Source organism: Columba livia, chromosome 18 (genome assembly GCF_036013475.1).
Source record: "Columba livia isolate bColLiv1 breed racing homer chromosome 18, bColLiv1.pat.W.v2, whole genome shotgun sequence".
NCBI classification, from domain to species: Eukaryota; Metazoa; Chordata; class Aves; order Columbiformes; family Columbidae; genus Columba; species Columba livia.
Genome location: NC_088619.1, coordinates 4556764 through 4582342, shown reverse-complemented (window position 1 = coordinate 4582342; position 25579 = coordinate 4556764). Strand labels below are relative to the sequence as shown.

Below are 25579 nucleotides of genomic sequence, written 5' to 3'. Positions count from 1 at the left end.
ACAACGAGCTCTACTTCCCCTTGTGCTTTTTCCACATCAGAGAGACTCCAAAGGAGGAAAACTCAACAGTTTTTCTCCTAAAATCACAGACTGGAAGGGTAGGAATGAATCCCCATGGATGAATTTACTCTTAGTCGCATACAAGAGATTTTCATCTACTTTCTGGCACAATTTGAAAGAGCAGAAGAAAGAGAAAAAACAAAGGGAAAAAACCCCTGGTACACCATGTAACGCACAAAGTCATCATTTAATTTCTACTCATGTTTTTCATCAGGAAGTGAAAGTCTAATCATGTATTTTCAAAGTATCTTAGCAAAAATGGGAATGTATCCTAGCAAAATTGGAAATACCTCCTGCAACAGATAGCCTGAGTTTGGCTAAGCCCGGCCTAAACATAACCCACCAGCCGGGTGGTGCTGGGAAAGGTCTTGCGCATCCCCATGCACTTCTCCTGGTCAATGAAGAGCGAGTTGGTTTTGATGGCCAGGTCGTGCTCCAAAATCGATTTGGCATGAACCAGCATTTGCAACATGTCCTCAGCATCTCTCAGCCGCTGCTGATGGCCCTGGATCGTCTCGTCAAGCTCGTGGACCTCGTTGACAAGGCTGGAAAACAGCAAAAATCCCCATTAAGAACCCCATCATGGGGGCGGGATGGTGTGTTCCCCCCTGCCCCAACTTGGCCTTTTCTCATAACTGTCCTCAAGCGATAACCACCTGTGGTGGAGGTGATGGATGTGTCTGGTTGTGATGGATGTGTCTGGTTGTGATGGATGCATCTGGCTCAAAGTGCATTTGGGGGAGACGGATAGCAACACAATAGCCAAGGGGTAATTTGTGGCAAAGCACCCACCAAACCACAGTGCTGGGCAATCTCCAACTCAAGCCAAATTTGGAAGAAACCAACATTTGCACAGTATGCAAATATGACTATGAGTCAGTCTCATATCATATCATACTCCATAAACAGTGGACAGCCCAGAGCTGGCTGAGCTCTCCTGCATGGCAGCAGGGTGTAAAACAGGATCTCCCTGAGCAAGGACACCTCTCAAGGCTACTCCTCAAGGCTGAGAGATTCCTTATCACATCAGATCTTCGGAAAGTAACAGCATGCTAAACTTTGAAATCTTAGCTAAGTGATCTAAAGGCTTGATTGTGCATATATAATCCTTTAGACATAAACCATTGACCAAGTCTGAGACTAAGTCTGGATCCAGCACTTAGAGAAGTCTGAGAAGGAGTTTAGAACACAAAGGTGCCTTCTCTGAACCTCATGACTCAAGGGAAGGGTCTGACAATTTTGTCTGACCCTGTCCTCTATGCAGCAAATAATCAAGTGTACCTCACCATCAAATCTTGTTAAACCACTGTCACATTTGTCACTGAACTTTGTTACCCCACTGTTTTATATCAGTAAAGCGTATTGTTGCTTTTTACTTAGGAACAAAGTGCATCCCTCTCACTCCATCTGTGATGCGGGGAGCTTTCCAGCACCCTTGGGCACAGGATTTCCCCCTCCAGCATGCTCAGACTAACTTGGACCCCCCATTTTTGGCAGATGCATGGGAAAGCCTAAGGCAGAGCTCACCCAGACCTCAGCAGGGAGGCAGAGTTAAATTTGCTCTCAGGCTTTGGCAAAGGGCAGCTGTGTCTCCCGGAGCACCTTGTGCCACCAAGAAGAGGGACAAGCATCTGTGCATTCCTGTTCCTGCTCAGTTTTGTGGGTTTTTTGTTCACCCTCCTGGAGCTGCCTGTGCAGAGGAGTCCTCCTCACACCCAGGGGTGCACACACAGCAAAACAGGACAGCTGGGAGAGGCTAAAAGTGAATGTGGAACAAGTGGAGGATGGAAAAAAAATCAGCATGTGAGATGCTAAACAGGCTCTGGGGCTGGATTTAAATTGCTTTTTAAAGGCCTCATGTGGAGTCATGCCCAAAGGGCTCCCAGGAGGAGGTGTGAGATTTGGGGTGCAGGGTACTCAGCCTGCTTCTCCCATCCCAAAGAGCTCACTGTGTCCTCAAAAGGATCTCCAGTGTCCCCAGGGGAGGGGACAACAGCCCTTACTACTTCTCCCTTTCTTGGAGTTACCCAAAAGGAAGGAGCTAAGTGCTCCCAACACAAGATTAAAGGACTTATCCTTCAAAACTGAGCATATCCAACCACTGGGAAGCAGGCAGGAGGGAAAATGAGGTTTACCCAAGCAGGAAAAATCCATCTGCTCAAGGGGCACAGCAGCTTCCATGGGTGCAGTGCTCTCCCAGCACCCAAAGGCTGCAATACCTGCTCATTACTTTTGATTACATGACTGCACTTATGGAAGGACTATTTAGGGGACTATTTAGCATCCAGTGATGCTCCCAAGTGCCACCACCAGTGACTCCTCAAGGGCCCCGCAGACCCCGCTCTCCTGCCTTACCGGATCTGGGGAGGGTCCCGGCACAGCTCCACATCTGGTCTCCGTGTCCGCTCATCCAGCCGGGTCTGAGCCACCTTTAATGGAGGCCCTTTGTCCCTAATGGCTTTTCGGAGGGCTTCTATGTTCATCTCCATCTCGAAGATTTCCTTCAGCGTCTGATGTGAAAAAGAAACACAGGCATAAATCAAAAAACACATACTAAAGTGACCACATAATTTCCCTGTTTTCCTGTCTGTCTGAAGAAAAAAACAAGTTCGATAAGCAGAGCCTGGGCTCAGACCACTGTCACTCAGTCACACATTGAGGCGCAGATCCAGCAGCAATTTCTCTTCAGGGAAAAGCTTCTCTTTGCTGTTGCTGTCACATCAGAAGAGGTTTGGGAGCAGCGATGGATCTGTTGAATTACCATCTTCCCAAAACTACTGCTTGCAGGAACTGATCATGCATCAATGGCAACTAATAGAGGAAAGGTTTTTAATGGATCCTCATTGCAGGATGTGGCATCTGCCTGCAATGCTGCAAGCCCAGGCTGCACCCAGTTAACAAATCACAGATTCGTTTTGGTTGGAAAAGATCCTCAAGATCATCGAGTCCAACTGTTACTCAACCCTGGCACTACCCCATGTCCCTGAGAACCTCATCTCCATCTGTTCAACCCCTCCAGGGATGGTGACTCCAGCACTGCCCTGGGCAGCCTGTTCCAATGCCCCACAGCCCTTTGGGGAAGAAATTGTTGCCGAGATCCAACCTCAACCTCCCCTGGTGCAACTTGAGGCCATTTCCTCTCATTCTATCGCTTGTTCCTTGGAAAAAGAGATCAACACCCTCCATGCTACAACCTCCTTTCAGGTAAGCTCTGTAACTACCTTAGCCAGGTGGGTCCGAATCTTGTTCTTGGCATCGGCTGTCTCGGCGATGCGGTTGGTAAAGGCGACGTTCACTGTGTTGAACTGGCGCCACATCTCGTTGGCCGTCACCACCAGCAGGTTCTCGATGTCATCCCGCAGCTTGGCCGAGGCCGCCCGTTCGCTCTGGGAGCGGAGGATGTTGTCATCTGTGAATTTGGCCCATGACTCCGGCACCGAAATTCTGCAGGGGGAAAAGGAAAGCCCCCCAGTAAGCCTGTGCTGCTGAAGCTGGAGGCATATGAACCCTGCCAGGATCAGCATGGATTAAACGTAGGCTAAATGCAGCCTTTCTGTACTTAAAAGGGGCCGATAAAGAAAAATGGGCAGAGAGTTTTTAGCAGGGCCTGTTGCAATAGGGCAAGGGGTGATGGTTTTAAACTAAAGGAAGGAGATTCAGGCTGGACATGAGGAAGAAACTGTTGGCCCTGAGGGTGGTGAGAGCCTGGCCCAGGTTGGCCAGAGAGGTGGTGGATGAACCATCCCTGGAGACATCCCAGGCCAGGCTGGACGGGGCTCTGAGCAACCTGAGCTGGTGAAGATGTCCCTGCTCATGGTAGGGGGGGCACTGGGGGAGCTGGGAAGGTCCCTTGGTTGAACCCAAACTGTTCTGTGATTCTGTGATTCTGTGATTCTAAATCCTACGCTCTTAATTTGACCACATGGAAGTGAAACATCTGGACACCATTTGGTCAATAACGCTTATCAAATGATGACATGTTCATGAAGACAACTGTCATACTTAGGAAAGCTCAGACAAACAAAAGATTTCCCCAGAAAAATGGAGATTTTAATCAGACCCCATATTTACATGTTGGAAGCATTTAAGTGCCAAGTGATTCACAGCCTCACGACAAGGTACAGATTGCAGTTAATTTGTTTTGCTCATAACTTATCCTACTTTCATACTCAAATGAATGAGCATTCGATAATGTTTGATTCCCTGTGTGTGCATTCAGGATGAAGTTCACGCCTGTGCAATAGTCCAGAACAAGGTCAACAAAAGCCTTAAATACCACATAAGCTCCATTTAAAACATGCTGATCCTCGGCACATTTTACCCCCCTCTAAATTTTAGCGTCAGTCCTTTGCAATTCGTTTGCCTGTCTAAATATGTCTGAGCTCTACTGTGAATAATTATTCTTACGTTAGAAAAACTGAATCAGTCTATGCCCCCCATAAATTGCATGCATCTGATTTATTCCCTCAGCCCTTTGCCACTTGGGGCACATCTCTGCGAGTGCTGGGTTAGGTCACCATTCATTTACTGCAGAGCCAAAGCCGAATCCCGGGCACCCGAAAGCAGCTGAACTCTATCCTGGGACCATGCTCTCTATTTCTTTATCTTCTGTGTCATTTCGGCTCCCTGCCAGGCCCTCTCCATGCTGGGGCAAACCCCCCAGACCTTACATCAACGAAAAGCACTCAGGCAAGCACTGACACATTTTTGAAAATACGCATAAACTTAATGAGCTGTGCAGAGGTGCTGAACTGAATCCATTTGCAGGCTGATCTCTGAAACCGTATATAATGTTTAACTAAGTGGGACTTGCTCTTGCTCTCTGGATGTCAGGCATCCAGCTGGAAGCAGAGGGTTGTGCTCCCTTTCTGGCAAGCAGAGAGAAATGGCCCTTCCAAGGTGGGTGTCTCCAGCTGGCTGGATGTGCCATGCAGAGACACATGCCTTTAGAGAGGGCCGGGACAACCAGCTCCTGCCAGGGAGAGGGACCAAGCATCCCGGCGTGCACTCACGTGGCATCGAACCGCTCCACCCCTCGGTAGTAGCTGATGCCGTCGGAGCTGTTTCTCAGGTGGTGACACTTGTCATCGATGCGGTGGGCCGTCTGCTTGTTGGCCAGGTCCTTCTCCACCTCATGCTGGGCTGCCCTGTTGGACCTTCAACACACAGAGAGCAGCTGTCACTGGGGACATGCAGGTGGGACAGTTCCCTCCTCATCGCACATCCCTGCAGCTCCCAGCTGGGCAGTGATGTGCTCCCACGAGCATCGCTGCCCAGTTCCCATGCAGCCTGCATGGGTTTTATGCGTGTGGGTTGTGGGTAGAGGTTGGGATCTGGTGGGGGGTTACACCGCTCTGGTGAAACCCACCCCCTGCATTGCTGGTCCAGCTCTGGGTCCTCAGCACAGGACACACATGGACCTGCTGGAGAGGGGCCAGAGGAGCCACAGGAATGACCCGAGGCTGGAACAGCTCTGCTGGGAGGACAGGCTGAGAGAGCTGGGGGGTTCAGCTGGAGAAGAGAAGCTGCAGGGAGACCTTATTGTAGCCTTTATGGACTTAAAAGGGGCTTGTAAAAAAGATGGGGACAGACTTTGGAGCAGGGCCTGTTGCAATAGGACAAGAGATGATGGTTTTAAAGTAAAGGAGGGAGATTCAGGCTGAACATAAGGAAGAAATTGTTGGTCCTGAGGGTGGTGAGAGCCTGGCCCAGGTTGGCCAGAGAGGTGGTGGATGAACCATCCCTGGAGACATCCCAGGCCAGGCTGGACGGGGCTCTGAGCAACCTGAGCTGGTGAAGATGTCCCTGCTCATGGCAGGGGGGGCACTGGGGGAGCTTTGAAGTTCCCTTCCAACCCAAACCATTCTGTGACTCTTTGATTCCAGCTGCAAATGCACGTCAGCCCTGCAGGAATAGATAAGCAGCTCCTCCTTACGCCAGCTGGGCTTTCGCCCTGTCCAGGTACCGCTGCATCCTCTCCTGGCAGGACCTGATGACATCGACTTCCTGGGCAAATGCAAAGCAGAACCCCGTCAGTGTCCACACTCAACAGTCCTGGTCACACATGTCCCCTTAGACCTCTCCAACCCTGCATGCAGCCAGAACTCGCCTGCCTGTCCTTCTGCCCAAAGCAAACAGGCAGGGAGGGGAGAAGGTGCCCCCCAACCCCAGCACACTTCTGCAGCTGAGTCTGACCGAGCTCTCAGCTCTCTTGATTCCACCACAAATCCATCACATTTGTGAAGCCCCAGCTGCTGGAGGCAGGTGATTAGTGCTCCAAAAAAGATGAGGTTCTCAGGGACAAGGGTTAGTGCCAGGAGTGGGTTAACGGCTGGACTTGATCTTGGGGGTCTTTTCCAACCAAAATGATTCGATGTTTCTATGATATGCTACACAAAGTCACAGCTGATGTTCAGCTATTCCTTCCTCTCTTAGGGCAAGTCTCACCCACAACACACGGACATGCTGCTACTGGGGGAACAACATCCCCAGCCCAGATGGTTTTGGGGGTTTGAAGAGTTTCACACCTCACCAGCACTGAAAATCCAGTTAGGGAACAATGCTGCAAAACCTGTTTAGGGCAGCTTAGGTAAAAATACTTTTAACACATGATCGGAGCTGCCAAACTTACTGTGAAGAGCTGTTTCTCCACCTCATCGTGGACTAAATCGACGCCCATCCTCTTCTCCCGGTGAAGCAAGCACTCCTGAGCGACCTGTTGGGGACATGCCATCAGTGCTGGCTCCAGGGACAGCGTTCCCTATAGGGACAGTCCCCATCTCAAGTCATGTAAGAAAAGAAATTACAGGTGGGCATGGAGATGACAGCAGGGGGGAAAAGTGCCCTTGGCAGCCAATTTAGCTGACAATGAGCAGCTGAGCTGCAGCATCAGCATTAAACGAACATGAGGGAGCACACATGTCCCTGGTGTGACCACAGCTGAACGCAGGGACCTGTGTCAGCCTTGACGCTGACCCTGCCAGAGCCTTGTAGTAAGACACGGGCTTTTGTCTCCCAAACACGGATTTTGGATATATCGCTTATAAAAATATTTGGTTAAGCAAATACTGTTCCAATGCGCTCAGCATGTGCTGATAGGGGATGCAGCAGATGGCAAGGGGTTTGTTTATTACTAACTTAACTAATGGTCTCTTAATAAAAACTTTCTAGACGTTACGGAGCTGCAATGAAACTTAATGAGACGTTTGAACAGCTGCAGATGTTCCAGCAGGAGGGTTCAGTTTGCAGCCCCCTGGACACAGTCCTTACCTGAAGTGGGGCCTCCGTCTCGGCCAAGGCTCTCTCCAGTCGTTTCTTGACGTCGGTGAGCGCGTTGGTCTCCCCGATCATCTCATCCAGCTCATGGCGGAGCTCCGATTTCCAAAATTCAATATAATTGACACGTTCTCCCAGGTTTTTGGTGCTTTCTCCTTGGGTTTTCTTTGTCTGCTGATATTTATCCTGAATCAGGCGGGTGGTATCGACTCTCAGACATTCCGCGTTGCGTCGGGAAGTCTCCGAGTCTTTGTAGTTGGTCAGGTTGGACCTGTACCAGTCATCGGGGGTGTACCGGGTAAAGAGGGTGCTTCTGTTGGAAACGAAAGGAAGCATCTTGCTGGGGGGTTGCCCCTGGGAGCTCTTGGAGAAGGGAGCCAAAGTTGGGTTGATGGCAGCTGTTTTATAGTAAGATTTGGGCATCCAGGGGAGGCTGAAGCTCTGAGGCAAGGGGTAGTAAGGAAAGCAGTTCTTGTAGCTTGAAGCCATGGTGCTGATGGCAGGCAGGAACTTGGAAGGTGTTGATCTTGGATGGGCAAATGTCGATGATACGGGAGAGCCGACCAGCTCCATTTTGGAACGCTGCTATTTCAGGGACGTGTCCTGCACAAAGGAAACAGAAGACAACCTCGCTCAGGGAGCTCCTGCACTTGTGTTCTTCTTACAGCAACACATGCAACTTCTAACACAGACAGCGACACACGCAGCACCCACACAGCGCTGTGCAAGCCCAGAACTCTTGAAAGCAAATCCCTCCTGACAGCATCCCAAGCATTTGTGTATAAAAGGATTTGACTTTGTTGTTAGTATCTAGCGTAAGGTCTTGAAATGTGGAGAAAAACAAATCATGGCTGCTAAGGAGAATGACAGTTATTACGCCTTCATTTTCCTTCATTCTGTCAATCCAGTGAAACTCTAGTTGCTGATTCTCTGCTGTTCATTTGTTTCTTTTGGGAGGCGTATCTGCTGATCTTATAGTACCCCAGATGTAATTTTCTCTTTAAGAGTTCCATTACCAGCCCTGATATCTTTGGACACACAGCTGCTACCAATCCTGCGTGATTTTGGGGTGAGGGACTCCATCCTTATCAGGTCTATCTTCACTTGCATCAAATGCTCAAGTGAAGAAGTGAGGAGTCTGTTGGTGAGCTGAGCTTTGCAGGACTACATCCAAATTTGACACCCCCCCCCCATTTATTTTAGCCTCAAAAGAACAGCCACCTCTTGACTTGCAAAGGAAGAAAAAAGTCTATGGCTTACTTGATGTAAAATAAATGTGTTTTGAAGGGAGATATCCCACAAAATCTTTTTATAGTGGCTTATAAACACCAGCCTTGTAGTAACCCTGGGATGAATGGCCACACGGGAACATTTTGCCACCAGTAAGGCATTGTGGGTGCTATTGCTCTTTCTGGATTGAGGTTATCAACCGTTATCAGAAATATAATGCAGAGGGCCACCAGATGTACCTAACACACCTAATCTGAGGACAAACCCTCAGGAAGGGTATGTTGTGCTCGGTATGAAGCTCTTATGTGGTTACAGGTGTCACCCATTGGCAGAACAAGCGCCTGTGGCCATTCCTCCCCTGACACCATCCTGTCCCCACTGCTCCCAGCCTGGCCCACAGCCCCACGGGACATGAGGACACTGGTGGGATACAACAAGATCCCTGGATGGGAGCGGGGTTTGACACAAAGCATGTTCTAAATCACATTCGTTACAACTGGGCAACTTTCTTCCTTTAAAAAGGGGATGTTCGCATGAAATAAACTCACTTTTATTCTAGAACAAAGCATCCACACAAGCAACCAGGTGAATAGAAGGTTAATTGCTCTTCCTGGGCTACCCTGATCAATTTGCGTGTGCAGGCGAGCTCAGAGAGGCTGGCTTAGTTTTTAAATCATAAAAACCATTGGGAAAAGAAGTTTCTTTCATTTCAGTCACAACAAGGAACGCCTCTCTCCACACAAGGGCAGGACCAAGGAGTCACGGTTCCCTCCTGGAAAGCTTAAAGGCGATAGACGGATGACATGACAGACGTCCACAGTACATTGACTTTCCTGGAGCCGTGCCCGTTCACACCAGGTGATGAGCAGACAACACGACTCATTAAATTGCACATTTTCCAACATCTAGCTACGGGGACAGGTGATTTAAGAGACTGTTTACATCACTGGTGCCTGTATTCATGCATTCAGGTGAACAGTGTCTCAAAATGCAGCTATTAAATAAGTGAATGGCAAATACAGGAGAATCACAGGTCCTTTAGCTCAGGCAAAATGGAAAAAAATAGGGATGAGTCAGAGGGGAAAAGTGCACAGCCTGCAGCTGGGAAACGATTGAACTTTGAATGCTGTATTTTCAAGCCTTGCCCAATTTTGGCCGTGCTGGCACAGGCTGCCCCAGTACCTGACTTGGGAGCAGCAGCACTGGGGGAACCGAGTGTGTGGGACGGGCAGCAGGAAAATCACCCCCTCATATTTAGCAAAAAATATAATAATAAAAAAAAGAACTTTAATAAACACGACCCTCTGAGCCAGTTTGGCAGAACCCAGGACGAAATGTCTGTGCTCAGGTCCAACAAAAACCACTGTGTGTGCTGGTTCCCACAAACCAGTCGCTTCATCCCTTTTGTCCCTGTTAGGGATAAATGCACTTTCCTGAGCTCCCAGCTGCTTATTTATACCAGTGTCATCCCGCGGTGACACTTTCTACCACATACCTACTTTGGGGGACATCTGGATGACATGAGACATTGTGAGGGATTAGGAGAAATGCCTGCTCTTTCAGTCCTCCTCTCCCAGTTAAAGCACACACTTGCCCTTGGCTGCCTGGTGTGGGGTACGCTCTGGGGTTTCGGGGGTGCCCAGGGGGGCTGATACTCACCGCTGTGCTGTTGGGCTTGGTGGCAGCTGTGCCAGGCACTGCAGCATCTGCAGGCAGTGACACAGGACCAGGGAGCGTTGTCACGGGCACAGGTTGCTCAGTAACCAGGTTCTGCCCAGGCAGCTCCCTGCAGGCTCTATGGCAACGTGATGCAGCTCAGTGCTCTCCATGGGCAACCCAGTGACACCCTTGGGCAAGCAAATACCTTCATGTGGCTTCCTAGTTCCTGCCCTGCACAACCTGCTGCCCTCACTGAGCAAATTTCAGTGCTGAAATAGGGCTGAAAAGAGAGATGGGGACAGACTTTGGATAGCCTGTTGTGATAGGACAAGGTGTGATAGTTTTAAGCCAAAGGAAGGAGATTCAGGCTGGACATGAGGAAGAAATTGTTGCCCCTGAGGGTGGTGAGAGCCTGGCCCAGGTTGGCCAGAGAGGTGGTGGATGAACCATCCCTGGAGACATCCCAGGCCAGGCTGGACGGGGCTCTGAGCAACCTGAGCTGGTGCAGATGTCCCTGCTCATGGCAGGGGGGGCACTGGGGGAGCTGGGAAGGTCCCTTCAACCCAAATCATTCTGTGATTCTCACTTGGTGCAGTTATTGGGCAACCTGGTACCCTTGGTGGGCAACTCAATAGCACCCTTGGTGGGCAACCCAGGGCCACCCCAGGCAAACCAGTGCAGCCTCTTGGCAACTTACTGCCTTCACTGGGGAACTTGATCCCACCCCTGGGCAAGCCCCAGTGCAGCCCTTGGGCATTTTAGTGCCACCCATGGGAAAACCAGTGCTTCTGACAGGCAAACAGTGTCCTCACTGGGTAACACAGTGCCAGCACTGGTGCTCCCAGACCAGCCTATGGCCAAGTGGGGGCCTCGCTGGGGAAGAGGGTCACACCAGGGTGGGGGTGCTGGCAGGGTGAGGAGATGCACGGTGTCCCCAGGAGCCCCAGCACAGCCTCACGCAGCACCAGTCCCCCGTGACAGGGGGAACGTTTGCTGGGAGAGGGCCCTTCCCTGGTTATCTCAGGCTTTAGCCTGAGAAAAGGCACTGAAACAGGAGGAGCCCGTGGTGGTAGCACAGCTGCTCCTGTTAACCCAAGGGGGTTCCTCTCCAGCTTTTGAAAACACCCACCAGATCTGCTGGGAGCACCTCTGTGTCCCACATTATCCAGAGGAAACATTTTCTCCTTTGCTATATTTTACTGCTTTAGCTTAACTGTGAGCTATGTGGATGGCTCATCAAAAGCTCAGGCTGATACATCTATTTTCTCACAGCCTTTTCCAGTTTCCTCTTATTTTCCCAGTTACTAGACCTGAGACCGTACCCAAATGTTTTACAGCATCTCGTGAGCGCCGTGACACCCTGGCCCACCGCTCCTGCTTTCCGTGCACCCACACGCATGGAGCTGAGCTCCACTGCCAAAGATCTGACATAAAAAATAACTCAAACTGTTTCATGTATACAAAGCTTAGCACTCTTCAATTTCACTTTAAACACACATCTTTGCGTTAGCCGGGTGAAGAATCAACTTAATCAAACTGAAATAAAAGGTTCAGTTCACAAGTTGCTTTTCTATAGCTAAACCAGATAAAATATAGCTAAACCAAATAAAATAATAAATAATTTCCGCAGTAGGACACGCAAACACCCTCGGATCAGCCCTGCTCTGATCCTCCATCAACTCCCACTCCCACTCCCCGCCCAGAGCTAATTTTGTTCAGATGAATCACTGCACAATGAGGGACACCACTAATTGTTGTAGGCAACCACGCGGCTTTTGAAGTATTGGCTAAATTAAGCAATAATAATTAGATAATACTGTAAATGGCCCATGGGAGTTCTGCAAAGGAGACAGACAGGGACATTCTGGGGAAGGACCGCGATGCAGAGGGACATCAAAATGGATGAAGTTTGGTCCCGCCATAGCCTCTGGAGTGGCTTTTCAAGCAAAGGGCTAATAAATGTACTAAAAGCTACGAAGATGAGGAGAATTGGCACAGGTAAAACAGTCAAATTCACAAACTAAGTGACTCTCGAGCAAGAAGTTATCAGCTGCTCACAGTAAGTGGTGCCCGGATCCCCCATGCTCTGGGTACCACACCAAATTGTGTATACTACTTACATCACCTCCATTTATTCGAGTAATTAAACTGTGTCCCTTAATTGTGACTGCAACCGCAACAGCAGCAAATTCACTAAAATTATGAAACTACCAGTCCTGGTTTTGGTAGGGCACGTCCAGTTTTGATGGACACTTGAGAACATAGTTTGTCCCAAAGACTGAACCATTTTAGCTCAGAATCAAAAAAGAAAAACAAGGGTAAAAACATGAGGCTGATGTCAAACAGAGGTGCCAATTTTCAGCATGTTGGCCCAGGTTTGTCTAGTTGACCAAACTGGAATTTCAAGGGATACATTTAGATACCTAAGTACAAAATCTCCTGCCAAAAACTGTCAGTCTTTCTGTCACAGCTCTACATTCTCACTGTCTATTAATACAGCATTACGCTGGCTCATAAGCTGCGCTTCTGAAAATACCCAGATCCAGATCTTTTATAGCATCCGTCATGAGTCTACATGTACCCATAACATTGCCAGGTCCCACTTTTACATCGCTTTTGAATATTCCTCCCTGTCCTATAAGCACCGTACCTGCCTGAAAGGGATTGATTGTCTACTCAACAGCAGAATAATTTTCAAAAGTTACATTAATTCATGGAGCATTAAAAAAAATTAAAACATGTGTGTGCCTCTCATGCTGTCACGCTGAAGGACAAGCATTCTCATGGGCCGCGCTTGCATAAGCTTGAAGATTTTAGCTATTTATGAAACCAAGGATGGTTTTTAGAGACGAGCTGCATGTGCGGCTACAGCCGTGGGCACAGTCCTGCAGCTGGTTCCATCTGGCCAGGAAACACGAGATTTCCAGAGTTTTACTGGGTTTCCCACGTCCTGGTGAAAATTATGAGTTGACCATAAAACACAGAGGGCCAAGGACGCTGGAGGTGAAGCCTGGGCTGCTTTGATCACTGCATGTGGCCAGTGGAAAAAGAAGGTTATAGCCACCACTGAGCCCCCAGTGCCACACCAGAGTCTGGGACTGGCAGGAGAAGGGCTGGGGGGTTGGACACCCAACCCAGAGGAGAAGAAGAGGAGGTTGAGCAGGTTGGCAAGGAGAAAGAACCAATTTTAGACATGAACAGCCACTGGACACCAGCTGGGGTTTCCCCTTCCTCTGCCAACAACCCCTCAAAGAGCTTGTGTCCTTTTCCCATGGTTGGAGAAGCTCAAGTGCCACTTCCTCCACAGCCCCATGCAGCACCTGGAAGTGCTACCATCCTGCTGGTAGGACTTCATCAAAAATCGACCTCCTCAGTCTGCTGCAGGCACATCTCTGCACTCTGCAGATGGACAGCTGAGTCCCAGCAGGGCAAATGTCCACCTATAGAATCACAGAATGGTTTGGGTTAAAGGGACCATCCCAGCTCCCCCAGTGCCCCCCCTGCCATGAGCAGGGACATCTTCACCAGCTCAGGTTGCTCAGAGCCCCGTCCAGCCTGGCCTGGGATGTCTCCAGGGCTGGGGCATCCACCACCTCTCTGGCCAACCTGGGACAGTAATTTATCACGAAATTTAGCAATGCCAAATTCAAATTTGTGGTTAGTTCCAGCTCATTTAAGTCACTTCTTCAGTATCCTTAAATGCTGCAAAAATGCAATCCACCAACAGGTTGACCCAGCAGGACCTGACTCCTCTCCCTTGCCCTGGTTTAAGGTGCGGTGGCCTCTGAGATGTCCGTGAGCCTGTACCGGAGTAAATACAGCACAAGATAGCGAAGAATCAGCCCCCAATTTATGCTGCAATGCAACCGGGACTGTCTGCATGTGTTGGCAAAGGCTTGAGAAACCCCCTCGTGCTGTCAGTACATCAGTGTGTGCAGTCCCGTCCTGCACCCAGTTCTGACACAGGAGTTATTCACAGAAAAACTGTTAAAAATGTAAGTTATGAAACCTTTTCCTTTCTCTGAGGTGGAGTGTGTGTTGTCTATATTCTATTGCCCTGAAAGGGGCATGAGCAACAGCCCAAATATTTTGCACAAATCAGTGACAGTTACCTCAGTAAATCATTCCTTATCCATGTGATTCATGTGCCTTTATTTTTTTTAACATTCTTGAGGGGGTTGGTTGTTTTCCCAGAACCTGCGTTTTCTGCCGAAGTTCACATCTCCTTTTCTACCCTGATTTTTCTATCAATAAGCACAACAGCAAGCAGACAAGGGCAGGCTGCAGTGAGGGGAGGCAAATTCTCAAAGACACTGGCAAAATGATGACACAAATGCCATTTTACACTGACATGCCTCTGTTCTTACCTAAAATTACCCTGGAGCCCAGGATGCTCAGGAGCTATATGTGACATGTTATAGGAGCCCACTTGCTCCAGTTTGGCCCATGCGCAACATGGGAGTCACCTCCCTGAAGTTTAGACATTACAACCTAAAACAATTTTCCTTTACAATCAGTAGGAAGAAATAAGCCTCTCCAGAGGCCATTATCTGAACTATCTTATTTTTAGGATTAGGCAAATGGTGCAAGGGAAGGTGCATTTTCTTTGTGTCCCGCAAGAGATGCACAGGGCGGTACGTAGAGTTGGACGTCTAACTGACCCAGGACTCCCTCAGAAAACACTCTTAGTCCTTCAGCAAAGCCAGATCTTCTGAAAATCTACCCTTGAAGTTTGAGTTTCCAAAGATATCAAGCACAAAAAATTGCCTCTAGACTCAGGTGCTCTTGACCTCCAAACATGCAGCTCTTAACAAAGAGAGAAACAAATAAAGAGATCAAAAAGTAGACTGGCAGCTGAATTATTCAGTCTAACCATAGTAGCATTTGATTGAGCTTTCCAAACAATAAATGTGGCATGAATAAATCATTACAAATCCCTCCTTGAGCTCTCGTGATGAGTCACAACCACCAAACCACAGATGCTCAGGCTGCTCATCCACAGATAACTCACGTAATCGCAGCAATAGTGATCTCAGAAAATGTAATAATTTACTGGTGATGGTCTCAGCAGTGCCCAAGGAACTACCGGAAATAAAAAGTGGTGATTTTGGGAAGAGCCTCCCTGTAGCCACTTCAACACAAAGTTTCTCTCTTTTGGATTTTTCTCTCTGTATTGGCCTCACCACAAAGTCCAAGGCTGTGGGGAAGATGTGCTTTAAGTTGCATCCAACAAGCAAAGGCGTTGCTCACACCATGAAATTCAATCAACTACACAAACAGGCATACAAGCAAGTAGGAGACAGCCCTGTGCACACCCACAGGTCCACAGTCAAATAAAAGGTCTAGACATCAGCACTAAATAAAGCCGAATATGTGCCCGGAGCAGAGAACACAGAGCATCCCACCACAGCTCTGCCTCCCCAGGACCTGCCAGGAGCCTGATGGGGGTTTTGTTCTTCCAGCCAAGTTCACACCAGGTCACATTTTGGGATTATCTCCTTAGCACACAGAAAAGGCCTTAGGAAACTGTCCCCAGCAAGTTTTCCCTCATATGTCCCATCTTGCTGTAGCCTTTGATTAATCAAAGGTCCAACCTTCCAGCCACCCCAGGGGCCAACTTCTTCCCAAGGTAAAAACCATTCAGGACTGACAGCACCATGGACCGATAACTGATGGAGGGGGAAAAGGGAAATGAAACCAGCTTCTCTATACTCGCCTTGAAATATCCCACCCGCAAAAGCATTTAACCATGTGCTGTTTATTAACATCATGACCGGCCCCGTTATTTCAGTGCAATTTAAACACAAAACCGTGCCCCGGCATCTGAGATCTGCTGAGTAGAAATAGATGGCTCCCGTGATTGATGCTCCGCACATGCTTTTGTGCTTAGCCGAAGTGAGTTATTGGTGGCCTCTCCATGCTCGTATACACTCCTGATTGCCGAGCCAGATGTGAAAGCAATTAGCACAATGGGAAGACTGTCTTTAAGTCCGTGGGGCTTTTTATAGGTTCGTGTTTATTTTTGGACCTACTTTCTTGAGGTGAATTTTGGCAGGCCGCTCAAGGACTGGTTTATGTCATGACTGGCTATTGTTTAAAGTTTTTTATTGCTTTGGCAAGGGCTTGAGTTGGAAAGGGGAGGGGAGAGTCACTGTGTTTTTTTTCCTCTGTCATCATATTCAGGCTACTATTTCAGACAGCAAAAGGATCACAAAGTCTGTGGAGCCGATAGGAACGACCTCAGCTTCTGCTCCTCAGGAAATAGCAAGGGCTGAATGCAGTCCTGTTGTGGAAGTGCCCAGAAAGCTTGTCTGGAAAAACAAAAAAAACAGCCTTCATGGAAATTTGTCTTAAAAGAAAAGAGGAAAAACGCTCTCCTTTTCAGCTCCCCTTGCAGCACTGCCAGGCTGCTCTTTCCACGGTCATATAAACACTGTTCTCTGTGGCAGCGAGCACAAGCCCTCGCTGGCCTTTCATAGAATCACAGAATTATTTTGGTTGGAAAAGACCCTCAGGATCATCAAGTCCAACCATAACCCACCCCTGGCACTGCCCCATGTCCCTGAGAACCTCATCTCCAGTCTCTTCAACCCCTCCAGGGATGGTGGCTCCAGCACTGCCCTGGGCAGCCTGTTCCAATGCCCAACAGCCCTTTGGGGAAGAAATTGTTCCCCAGATCCAACCTCAGCCTCCTCTGGTGCAACTTGAGGCCGTTTCCTCTGGTCCTGGTGCTTGTTCCTGGGGAGCAGAGCCCGACCCCCCATGGCTCCAAGCTCCTTTCAGGCAGTTCAGAGGTCAGAAGGTCTCCCCTCAGCCTCTCTCTCCAGTATCCACATTTCAGTATCACTCCAGGTATTATCTAACTCCAGACAAAATTCCTTTTATCAGATTTAGCCACTGAGAGCTCTGACAAGCATAAAGTGCATATATTTAAGAGCCATTTCAATATGTGATATGAAATACTCCGACTACATCTAATTGCTGGATAAGACAACAAAGCAGCCTAACTCGCTTGGCTGGAATTGGAACCTGAACCGTCTTGCCCTTTCAGAAAATTTGGCTTTCTTACCACATTTGTGCCTGTCCCCAATGCTGTCCCAGCCCAAGCCGGGATGCCAGGAATGGATCCACCGGTGAAGTATGGGATGAATTTGGATCCAGTCCCGGCTGCAGCCTGTGACGCTCGGGCCCTGGGGGGTTTAGGTCAGTGTCGCTCTCTGGTTTCCAGACATCAGCAGCCGCTGGGGTTTGAGGATTACAGAGGATGTTTACTACTTCAAAACAAAGGGAAACCATTTCCATGTTAACCTGACAAATAATTAAGAGACCTGCAAACACTTTAGATCCTGTAAATTACTTGATGTCATTTGTTAGAATTTTTTTGCAGATCAAATTTCCTAATAAATGCCCTTTTTTCCTGCCCCTGCAAGTGTCTTTCCTTGTGCAACTGTCCCCCCGGTGACAAGCCAGCAAGAGGAGCATTTCTTTTCTGCCATGCCCTGACGCAGACCTTTAGAACTATCATTAAGATTTCATTACATAAATATTTTGCCTGACACTTTATCTCATATTACATGTAATTTTTATCCTTGGAACACTGTGGTCCACTTAGCCAGATGGAGTATGTGGTGCCTGCTAGAGAAAATGGAAAAGCAGGGCTGAATTGATGGGTCTCTTCCCCGGCAAGTGGCAAATATTTTCAAGCAGTTTAAGTAAAAGGTGTTTTCTGATTGTATCCTGAGCAGCCTTCAGAAAAAATGTTAATTCTGGTATGTTTTGGAGAGATGAATATTGCTCAGACTAATAGGAAAGAGGGTGAAAGTCACGGAGGTCTCTGCACACTGAACCCATGATAAAGGTTTGCTAAAAAAGTTGCCTAAGGGCCATTTTTGTTTTGGGGTTTGAGTCAACAGCTGGGATTTTCACCTGCATCCCCAAAAGTGATGTGCCAGCCTCTAAGTTATCCTTTAAATCATAGAATCATTTTGGTTGGAAATGACCCTCAAGATCATCAAGTCCAACCATAACCCACCCCTGGCACTGCACCATGTGCCTGAGAACCTCATCTCTGTCTGTTGAACTCCTCCAGGGATGGTGACTCCAGCACTGCCCTGGGCAGCCTGTTCCAATGCCCAACAGCCCTTTGGGGAAGAAATTGTTCCCAAGATTCAACCTCAACCTCCCCTGGTGCAACTTGAGGCCGTTTCCTCTGGTCTTGCCACTTGCCATCTCCCAAGCCACTTCTCTGCTGCTCTGTGGGTGCTCAGGAGGATTTTCTTTGCCGCAGGGAGCTCTGCAAAACCCATCCCTGGGGTAAATTCCTTCAGACAACCAGCTGTAATGCCCCCAAAATCACTTCCTCCTAGTGCCTCCTCAAGGCAGACAGGTGAAGCTGTGCCAGGGATCTGCACACCACGGGTGAATCACAACGGGCTCCTCGTGCAGACAGTTCTGGTGTTGGACCATCAGCGTTGTACCTGCTGCACAGGTCCTTCCATCCCCTTTGCCCAGCTAAACTGGGATATGCAAGCTGGGACTTGTCCCCTACACAGCATAGATTGGCTGTACAGTATACATCATGAATTCTGTATTTCAAACATATGTTTTTTCCTAACCTATATTAAAAAGACTGCACATAAATGCTTTTTGCCTGATACCACGCAGCACTAACAGAGACACAAGTCTCTCTGAGTAGTGAGACACCAATAACTGATGTTAACAAGAACATCTTGCTGTTTTACCCCCACTGCAGGGCAGCTTTTCCTGTGACCCAAGAGCCAGAGTGGGCTTTCCCAGCATTGCCAACAGTGCTCAGAGAGAAAGAGCTGGACAGGAAGGTCCCACGCTCAGAAACTCATCACAAAAATGAACCTGAGGGTGGGCAAGAGGGATCCTGGTGCTGGTGAGACAGAGCCAGAACACAATCTACCTTCGCCTGTCAGCAAAACACCCTGATGTAACCAAAGAACAATGAAAATAGATAAAACCAGCTAAAGATGAAGCAAATAAAAGCCCAAAGAGATTTGCAATGAAACATGAAAGCCAGAAAAGTACATCAGGAAATCTGCATTTTCCCACCCTTTGCCGAGAAACAATTTCGTGATGCACTTGCCCTTACTGCCTGCAATCACTTACACCTATAGAAGCCGGCGCACCTATAGAGACCAGTAACACTTGAGAAACCAGTAACAAAACTCAGGGCTTCCAGTGGGGCCACCACTCATCTGAGTGCAGCGAGACCTGCGGAAGGTTTCAACAAGGGCCAAGGCTGGAGCTATGGGCAGCGGCTCCTTAAAAAGTGACTTCCAGGCTAGAGCAAAATAAAATAAAAGTTTATCCTGAGCCAAGTAGCTATAAAAACCCAGCACAGAAGTGCAGGGCCACGTATGTTGTTGTGGAGAAGCCCTTCGTGCCCGTTTTCAGGGGCAAAATATAAGGAAGAGAGGCACAAATACTGGAAAATAAATAATTTATCTGTTGTTTTGCAGGCTCTGCTTGCAGATGGGCTTGTGCGAGGCTGGAGACCATGAGCACCGTGTTGTCCCACCTGGGGCGAGAGGAAGGATGTTTTCCATAAGCTCAGGAGAGCAGAGAGGCTCCCGAGTACAACGGAGGCATCAGTGAATAAAACCTGGGCTCAGAGCAGGGGGAAAATAAATGGTGGGTGGTTTGGTGACAGGGAGAGATGGATGGTATGTGCCCTGGCCGCTCCGCTGCCATCGGCTCTGCTCTCTCTGACCACATCCTCTGGCCCTGGGGTTTTTATTTTATCTTCTGGGTGATCTGCAAAGGAGATGTATGGAGGTAAAAGTGACTGATATCCTGGAGATTATTTAGGAAAACAAAGAAGAGACAACCTGGTACTTTCATGTCCTTGTTTTCCCAAACACGCTTTGGCAGCTGGGTCTGAAAACAAGGGCAGGAGCATCGCATGGAACAAAAACCTTTGGCTGAATCATATTCCTTTGGCACAGCAAACTCCAGCTGGCATCACCTAGAGCAAAGATGCCCCAAAGAGCCATTTTTGTCACTAAAACAAGACCTTTGCACCCGTGCGGAGCAGAGAGCGGCAGCCCCAGGACCTCCTCACCGATGGGATGTGGTGCGTTTGAAGCAGTATCTCAGTGGAAATGTTGTTTCCCCTTATCTCTGCGGAGGGTTTGTTCTCGGTGTGTGCCAGCAGCAGGAAGGAGGCAGCTTGGGCTGGACCAGCCCTTCCCGCAGCGGAAATTTTGGCAGGAGCTCAGCTCTCTGGCTTGATCTTTCGCAAATAAGCACTGAAGGGTTTCAGGTTTGCAGCCTGGTGGAGCTCGCATTTTTCCACCTTATTATATTTCCCTCTCTTCAGAGCATGAGACTCGGTTCCTAGGGGCTTCTCAAGGTTTCGTGCGAGCTATCTTTCAGATTTGGGTTTTTGCGGTTTCGTTACACCCACCTTGAGTTGATTTGAGAAGGGCCCAAAATACAAAGTGAGTAATTGGCCAAACCCAGTGGGTTTTGCCTGGTTTTAGGCCAACATTTTTCAAACCCACCTGAATACATAAATCATCTCGGTTGTAAAGCTGGGCTATAAAAGCAGAGGAAGTTCATTCACTTTCTTAAACATTTCATACCATCACGGCAGGGAGTGATTCTGCCCCCAAAATCACCTGTTTATGTCCACTGAGTGCCAAGGGAAGCTGTACAACCATGGAGATACCCTGTAGACACAAACCAGGATGAATTACACCTTCCACCAGGCACGTGGCATCCCCCAAAATATTGCTTTTAAACTAAAGATGCGATTCTGTAAAGCTGATATCATTATATTTACAAGCACCCTGGGAAAACCTGAGATTACGCTATTTATTGTTGGGTGTCACCTGAATCCAGTTATTGACTTCTGGGGAAAAGCTCAATTCAAATGTAACATCAATGAGACACAGAGAAAAGCTTCAAACGCAGCTCCGGGAGGGAGGTACTGGGAACAGGAATGAGATGCAGGAACTGGGAAGATGCAGATTGCACCTCCAGGAGATGTTAAGCTCTAGGCATCTCAGGGTGTTTATAACTTGTGAGATTTAAATTCTTCTGCCAGTGCTGAAAGAAAGGAAACAAGGGCAGAAGGACCTGCCTGTGCTGTTAGTTTTTATTGTTTCCTTAAAAGTGCCATGAAAATTAGTACTTTTCTTAAAGCTGCAATTCTTACAACTGTAAGGTTATATGAGAAAATCATATCTCACTCCAAGATTCCTTTCTAAAACTCATATTTGCATAGAAAATGTGATCCCAAAAGGGAAATATTAAAGTAAAAACTCTTCAAATGATGCAAACCTGTATTTTCTAGGGAAAAGGAGTGGAACTACAGACTCCATCCATCCAAGCTTGTGTTGAACTTCACAGGACCTGGGATACTTCAGCATTGCACTTTTTAAACCAAAAGAGACAGGAACAAGAGTCCTCCCTGACCCAGCACGTACAACCATGCACAAAATCCTCCCGCTCGGTATCACCAATCACAGATAACTCACAGTGGAAGAGACTTCAGCAGGTCACACCGTCCAACCGCATTTTTTCCACGGGACACTTTCATTTCTCTGCCGGGACACACGGACCACAGCCGGGGCATCTTCTCCATGCTCCAGACTGCATCCCTGTGGGTTTTCAGCCTCCCCTGGCCCCAGTGACTGCGTGGGGAGGACACCAATGCAAATCCACTGCAGGTCCCTACAGAATGGCTCCATCAACCCACAGAGCTGCTGAGCCACTCTGGTCCCCATCCAAGGGGCCATCAGCAGCTCCAAGTCACCCCAACGGGCTTGAATGCTCCGGGAGCGATCACCGTGGTCAGAGTTGAAACCCATCACTTTGCAATTCCAGGCTGGCTATTTAGGGAAAACACTTCTCATTTCCCCCAACCCTTTTTCCTCCTGACGGCACCCTGCCCCACGATGGGGATGGGATATTCTTAGAAACATCTATTTTGGGTTGGAATGCTGGAATTAAGAGCCTTCCTTCCTTTAAAGAAAACAGGCCAAATGATATTTGGAAAGCTTTATGCCAGTTTGAAGGTTATATTCTCCTGCTATGTGAAGATTTATTTATTAGCTTAACATTTACCTGTGGCTGCCCCAGCATCAGGGCGACCCAACCACCCTCCTGAGGCTCTGGAAAGTCGGGTGACATTTTCTTTAATGTGCTGAGTAGCTGCCACAGGGTTTATTCCTTCCCTCTTTCTTGGCAACACTTTGTATCAGCTTCAAATAGATTTAGTAAAATATTTTCCATCAAAACCCTTTTTGACAGAAAACAGCTTTTAGACATAATGTCTAACCTGAATCTCCCCTCTTTTAGTTCAAAACCATCACCCCTTGTGCTGTCATAACACGCCTTTCTAAATATTCAATATTCAAGAAGCATTTCGACAACGCCCTCAGACACATGGTGTGAATTTCAGGGTTGTCCTATGATCAGTGTGGGTCCCTTTCAACTGAGGACATTCTATGATTCTATATGCTGTAAGGATTTCAGGATTTTCGCTAACCAAAGCAAACAAGAGCTGATTCTGGCTCCTGGCAGCAGCAGCAGCCCCGTTATTGCTTTAGCAGCTGCAAGGCAGAGCCAAGAGCCACGAAGAGCTTTGGGGCTCTACAGGGTTTTTGCAGCGGTTACACTGGGTCTTGGGGACACACACAGAGCTGCAGGGCCTGGGACACACCCTGAGCCCCTGTCAGACCATGGCAGTCTTTCAGAGGGGTGTCTGTCCGTCCCCCTCTGCTCCGAGTCCCCAGCCAGCCTGGAAATGTGACATGACTTTAATGCCGTGGTGTTACCCCAGGTTTCCTCTGAGTTATCTCCAATTATATCTGCCTCCGATGAATAATTAACACAGACCACATCCTGAGCAGAGCTGGCTGAGAACTGCTATTTCCATTACTTGGGAAATCCTGACATTAAGGGATTCTGCATAAAAAGCTAGAATTCTTGGGTTTGCCAAGAAACAACATTTCCTCCCAGCAATCAGTTTAGGGCCATTACAGTGTTTCACTCCAGCGACTCTCTTCATTCCTATGCACTTCTTAGACTATGCACTGCACATGCATGGAATTATACAATCTACAAAGACAATACAATATTAAAATGTATGGCCTACATTACATGAAATTAATTTAAGTGATGGAACAGAAATATTCTGCTTCTGCTGGGGTTTTGATACTGTCCAAACAAAATATTTCAACTTCTTTTTTTGCTGCTGGAAAATGTTGTTGGAATCAGCACATTTCTACTAGATGGCTTAAATTCAATTAACTTGCTTTTTCATATGGAAAGTTATACTGTGAAAAATTATCCATTGGCTTTAATAACTGAGATAGTCCCATCCTATTCATCCCCCAAAATACCCATCTTTTATTTGCTGATGTTAAAAAGCTGTGCCAACAGATAAGCAATGAAGACAGAAACTGAGATCATGTTTTTCCAACCTTACTCCAATCCTGAATATTGGCACATAAAGGCTACCCTGGATTAAATAACTAACTTTTGCTGTGTTTGACGGGCAAAACCTCTGTTTCTCACTACCAACAAAACGTGCAATAGGCCTTTTATGTGACTTGACCGTGCTGGAGGCAATGTGATGAGATATATATATAGATATATCTAAACACAAGGTCATTTGAATACTTTGCTAAATGCAGCAACATACTCTAAGGGAGTGCAGAAAGAACAGGGTCAGTGAGGGGAATTTGCTGTACGTTGGGATCCAGAGGACACAAAAGATGATGAAAACCACCTCTGAATGGATTGGGACTGCAGAACAATTAGTTGCAATGACTGAAAATGCCACTATAAGTTTTGTTTGCTCTACAGCACCCAGTTACCAGCACTTTCTCTGCCTTCAGAGCATTTTCGGGAGCAAATGCCACTTTGTTGGGAACACCCCACAGACAAGATAGAAGGGAAAATCTTTTGAGGGTGCCAGAGGGTATCTCGGTGTCTCCTTCAGGGCTCGGGTGGGCCCTGAAGCATCACAGGCCCTTGGGACCCATTTCTGCAGGGCAAGATGGTTCTTCCCTCCCCATAACAGGCCTGACATGCCACACTGAGCTATGCATTACAGGCCATTTTATAACAACAAAAACACTCTTTTCCTTCATCAGCTATCAATATTTGGCACTCCAGGAGAGCTACCTTCTTTCACTGCCTCCAAAACAAGCTACCTTTCAATTGACTTTAACCCTGGAAGCCTGTGACCACAACATGGGTCTCATCTGCAACAAGAACACCAGCTTCCCAGTAAAAGCAATAAACAAGGGAGACCTTATTTCTGTACTTACAAGAGGCCAATAAAGAAAGATGGGGACAGACTTTTGAGCAGGGACTGTTGCAATCGGACAAGGGGCGATGGTTTTAAACTAAAGGAGGGAGATTCAGGCTGGATATGAGGAAGAAATTGTTGGCCCTGAGGGTGGTGAGAGCCTGGCCCAGGTTGGCCAGAGAGGTGGTGGATGAACCATCCCTGGAGACATCCCAGGCCAGGCTGGATGGGGCTCTGAGCAACCTGAGCTGGTGAAGATGTCCCTGCTCATGGCAGGGGGGGCACTGGAGGAGCTGGGAAGATCCCTTCTAACCCAAACAATTCTGTGATTCTATGCCAGACCCCAGAACCCTGCGCTGAGCATCACCAAACCAACCGGGCACTGACAGCACAGGGCTCAGCAGAGACAAGGCATTGGGACCCTCTCACCAGCCAACTCGCTACGTGCTCTCCCTCAGGCTTGATGGCTCAGTAGTGACCTGTGTGTCTGTCTGTTGGCCTTGGCCATTTGTAAAGCTCCCTAATAACAAGATCCAGACACTTTAAAAAAAAAAATAATTACATCAGGCTGCATTTGTCATGGGCAGGTTGAGTGAAGCCAGGCCAGTCTGGTGCCTTCCAGGAACAGCCGTGCCATACAACCCATCCATCCACCCTACTGACGTGTTCGCTCTGCCCTTCCCCAGCCACAGGAGATCTTCCTTCTCAGTCTTCTCTTTATCTTCTGCAGGAACTTGACATGGGTTTGGTTTTCTGCAGCTTATACCATCTGCTGACAGATATTCCTGCATTAATCCCAGGGAAAAGGAAAACGAGAGCCACTCTCCAAGGGTGGGTTGATCTGGGTGCAGCCCAAATGCAGCAGCACTATGCCACCTTAAAGGGACACGTTGCTCACACAGGTTAACTTGGTGCCCACCAACGTGAAAATGGAGACAAGGATGAAGTACAAGGCATGGTCCAACCCTGAACTGCCTCTGCAAAATCACATTTTGCAGCAAAAGCAGGATAAAAGCACCCTCTGCCAATGCCAGCATCCCCCAAAGCAGTGCTGAGGCGGGC

General features: G+C 48.1%; 1 protein-coding gene across 4 annotated transcripts in view; it reads right to left on the bottom strand.

Moving 5' to 3' along the window:
* Positions 1–228: 228 nt before the first annotated feature.
* TEKT3 (tektin 3) overlaps positions 229–25579 on the bottom strand; it is a 74774-nt gene continuing 49423 nt past the window's right edge. For 2 of the 4 annotated variants that reach the window (XM_065034561.1, XM_065034563.1), the window contains 7 exons: positions 7330–7938; positions 6692–6775; positions 5996–6066; positions 5073–5216; positions 3282–3504; positions 2416–2570; positions 229–605 (listed from right to left, as the gene is read on the bottom strand). In XM_065034561.1, coding sequence (XP_064890633.1) covers positions 389–605; positions 2416–2570; positions 3282–3504; positions 5073–5216; positions 5996–6066; positions 6692–6775; positions 7330–7908 — 1473 coding nt within the window. In that variant the 5' untranslated portion in view covers positions 7909–7938 and the 3' untranslated portion in view covers positions 229–388. Of the gene's footprint in view, positions 606–2415; positions 2571–3281; positions 3505–5072; positions 5217–5995; positions 6067–6691; positions 6776–7329; positions 7939–10224; positions 10616–21734; positions 24548–25579 lie in introns of those variants that run through there. The other 2 variants (XM_065034564.1, XM_005503223.4) reach the window with 2 other exon arrangements.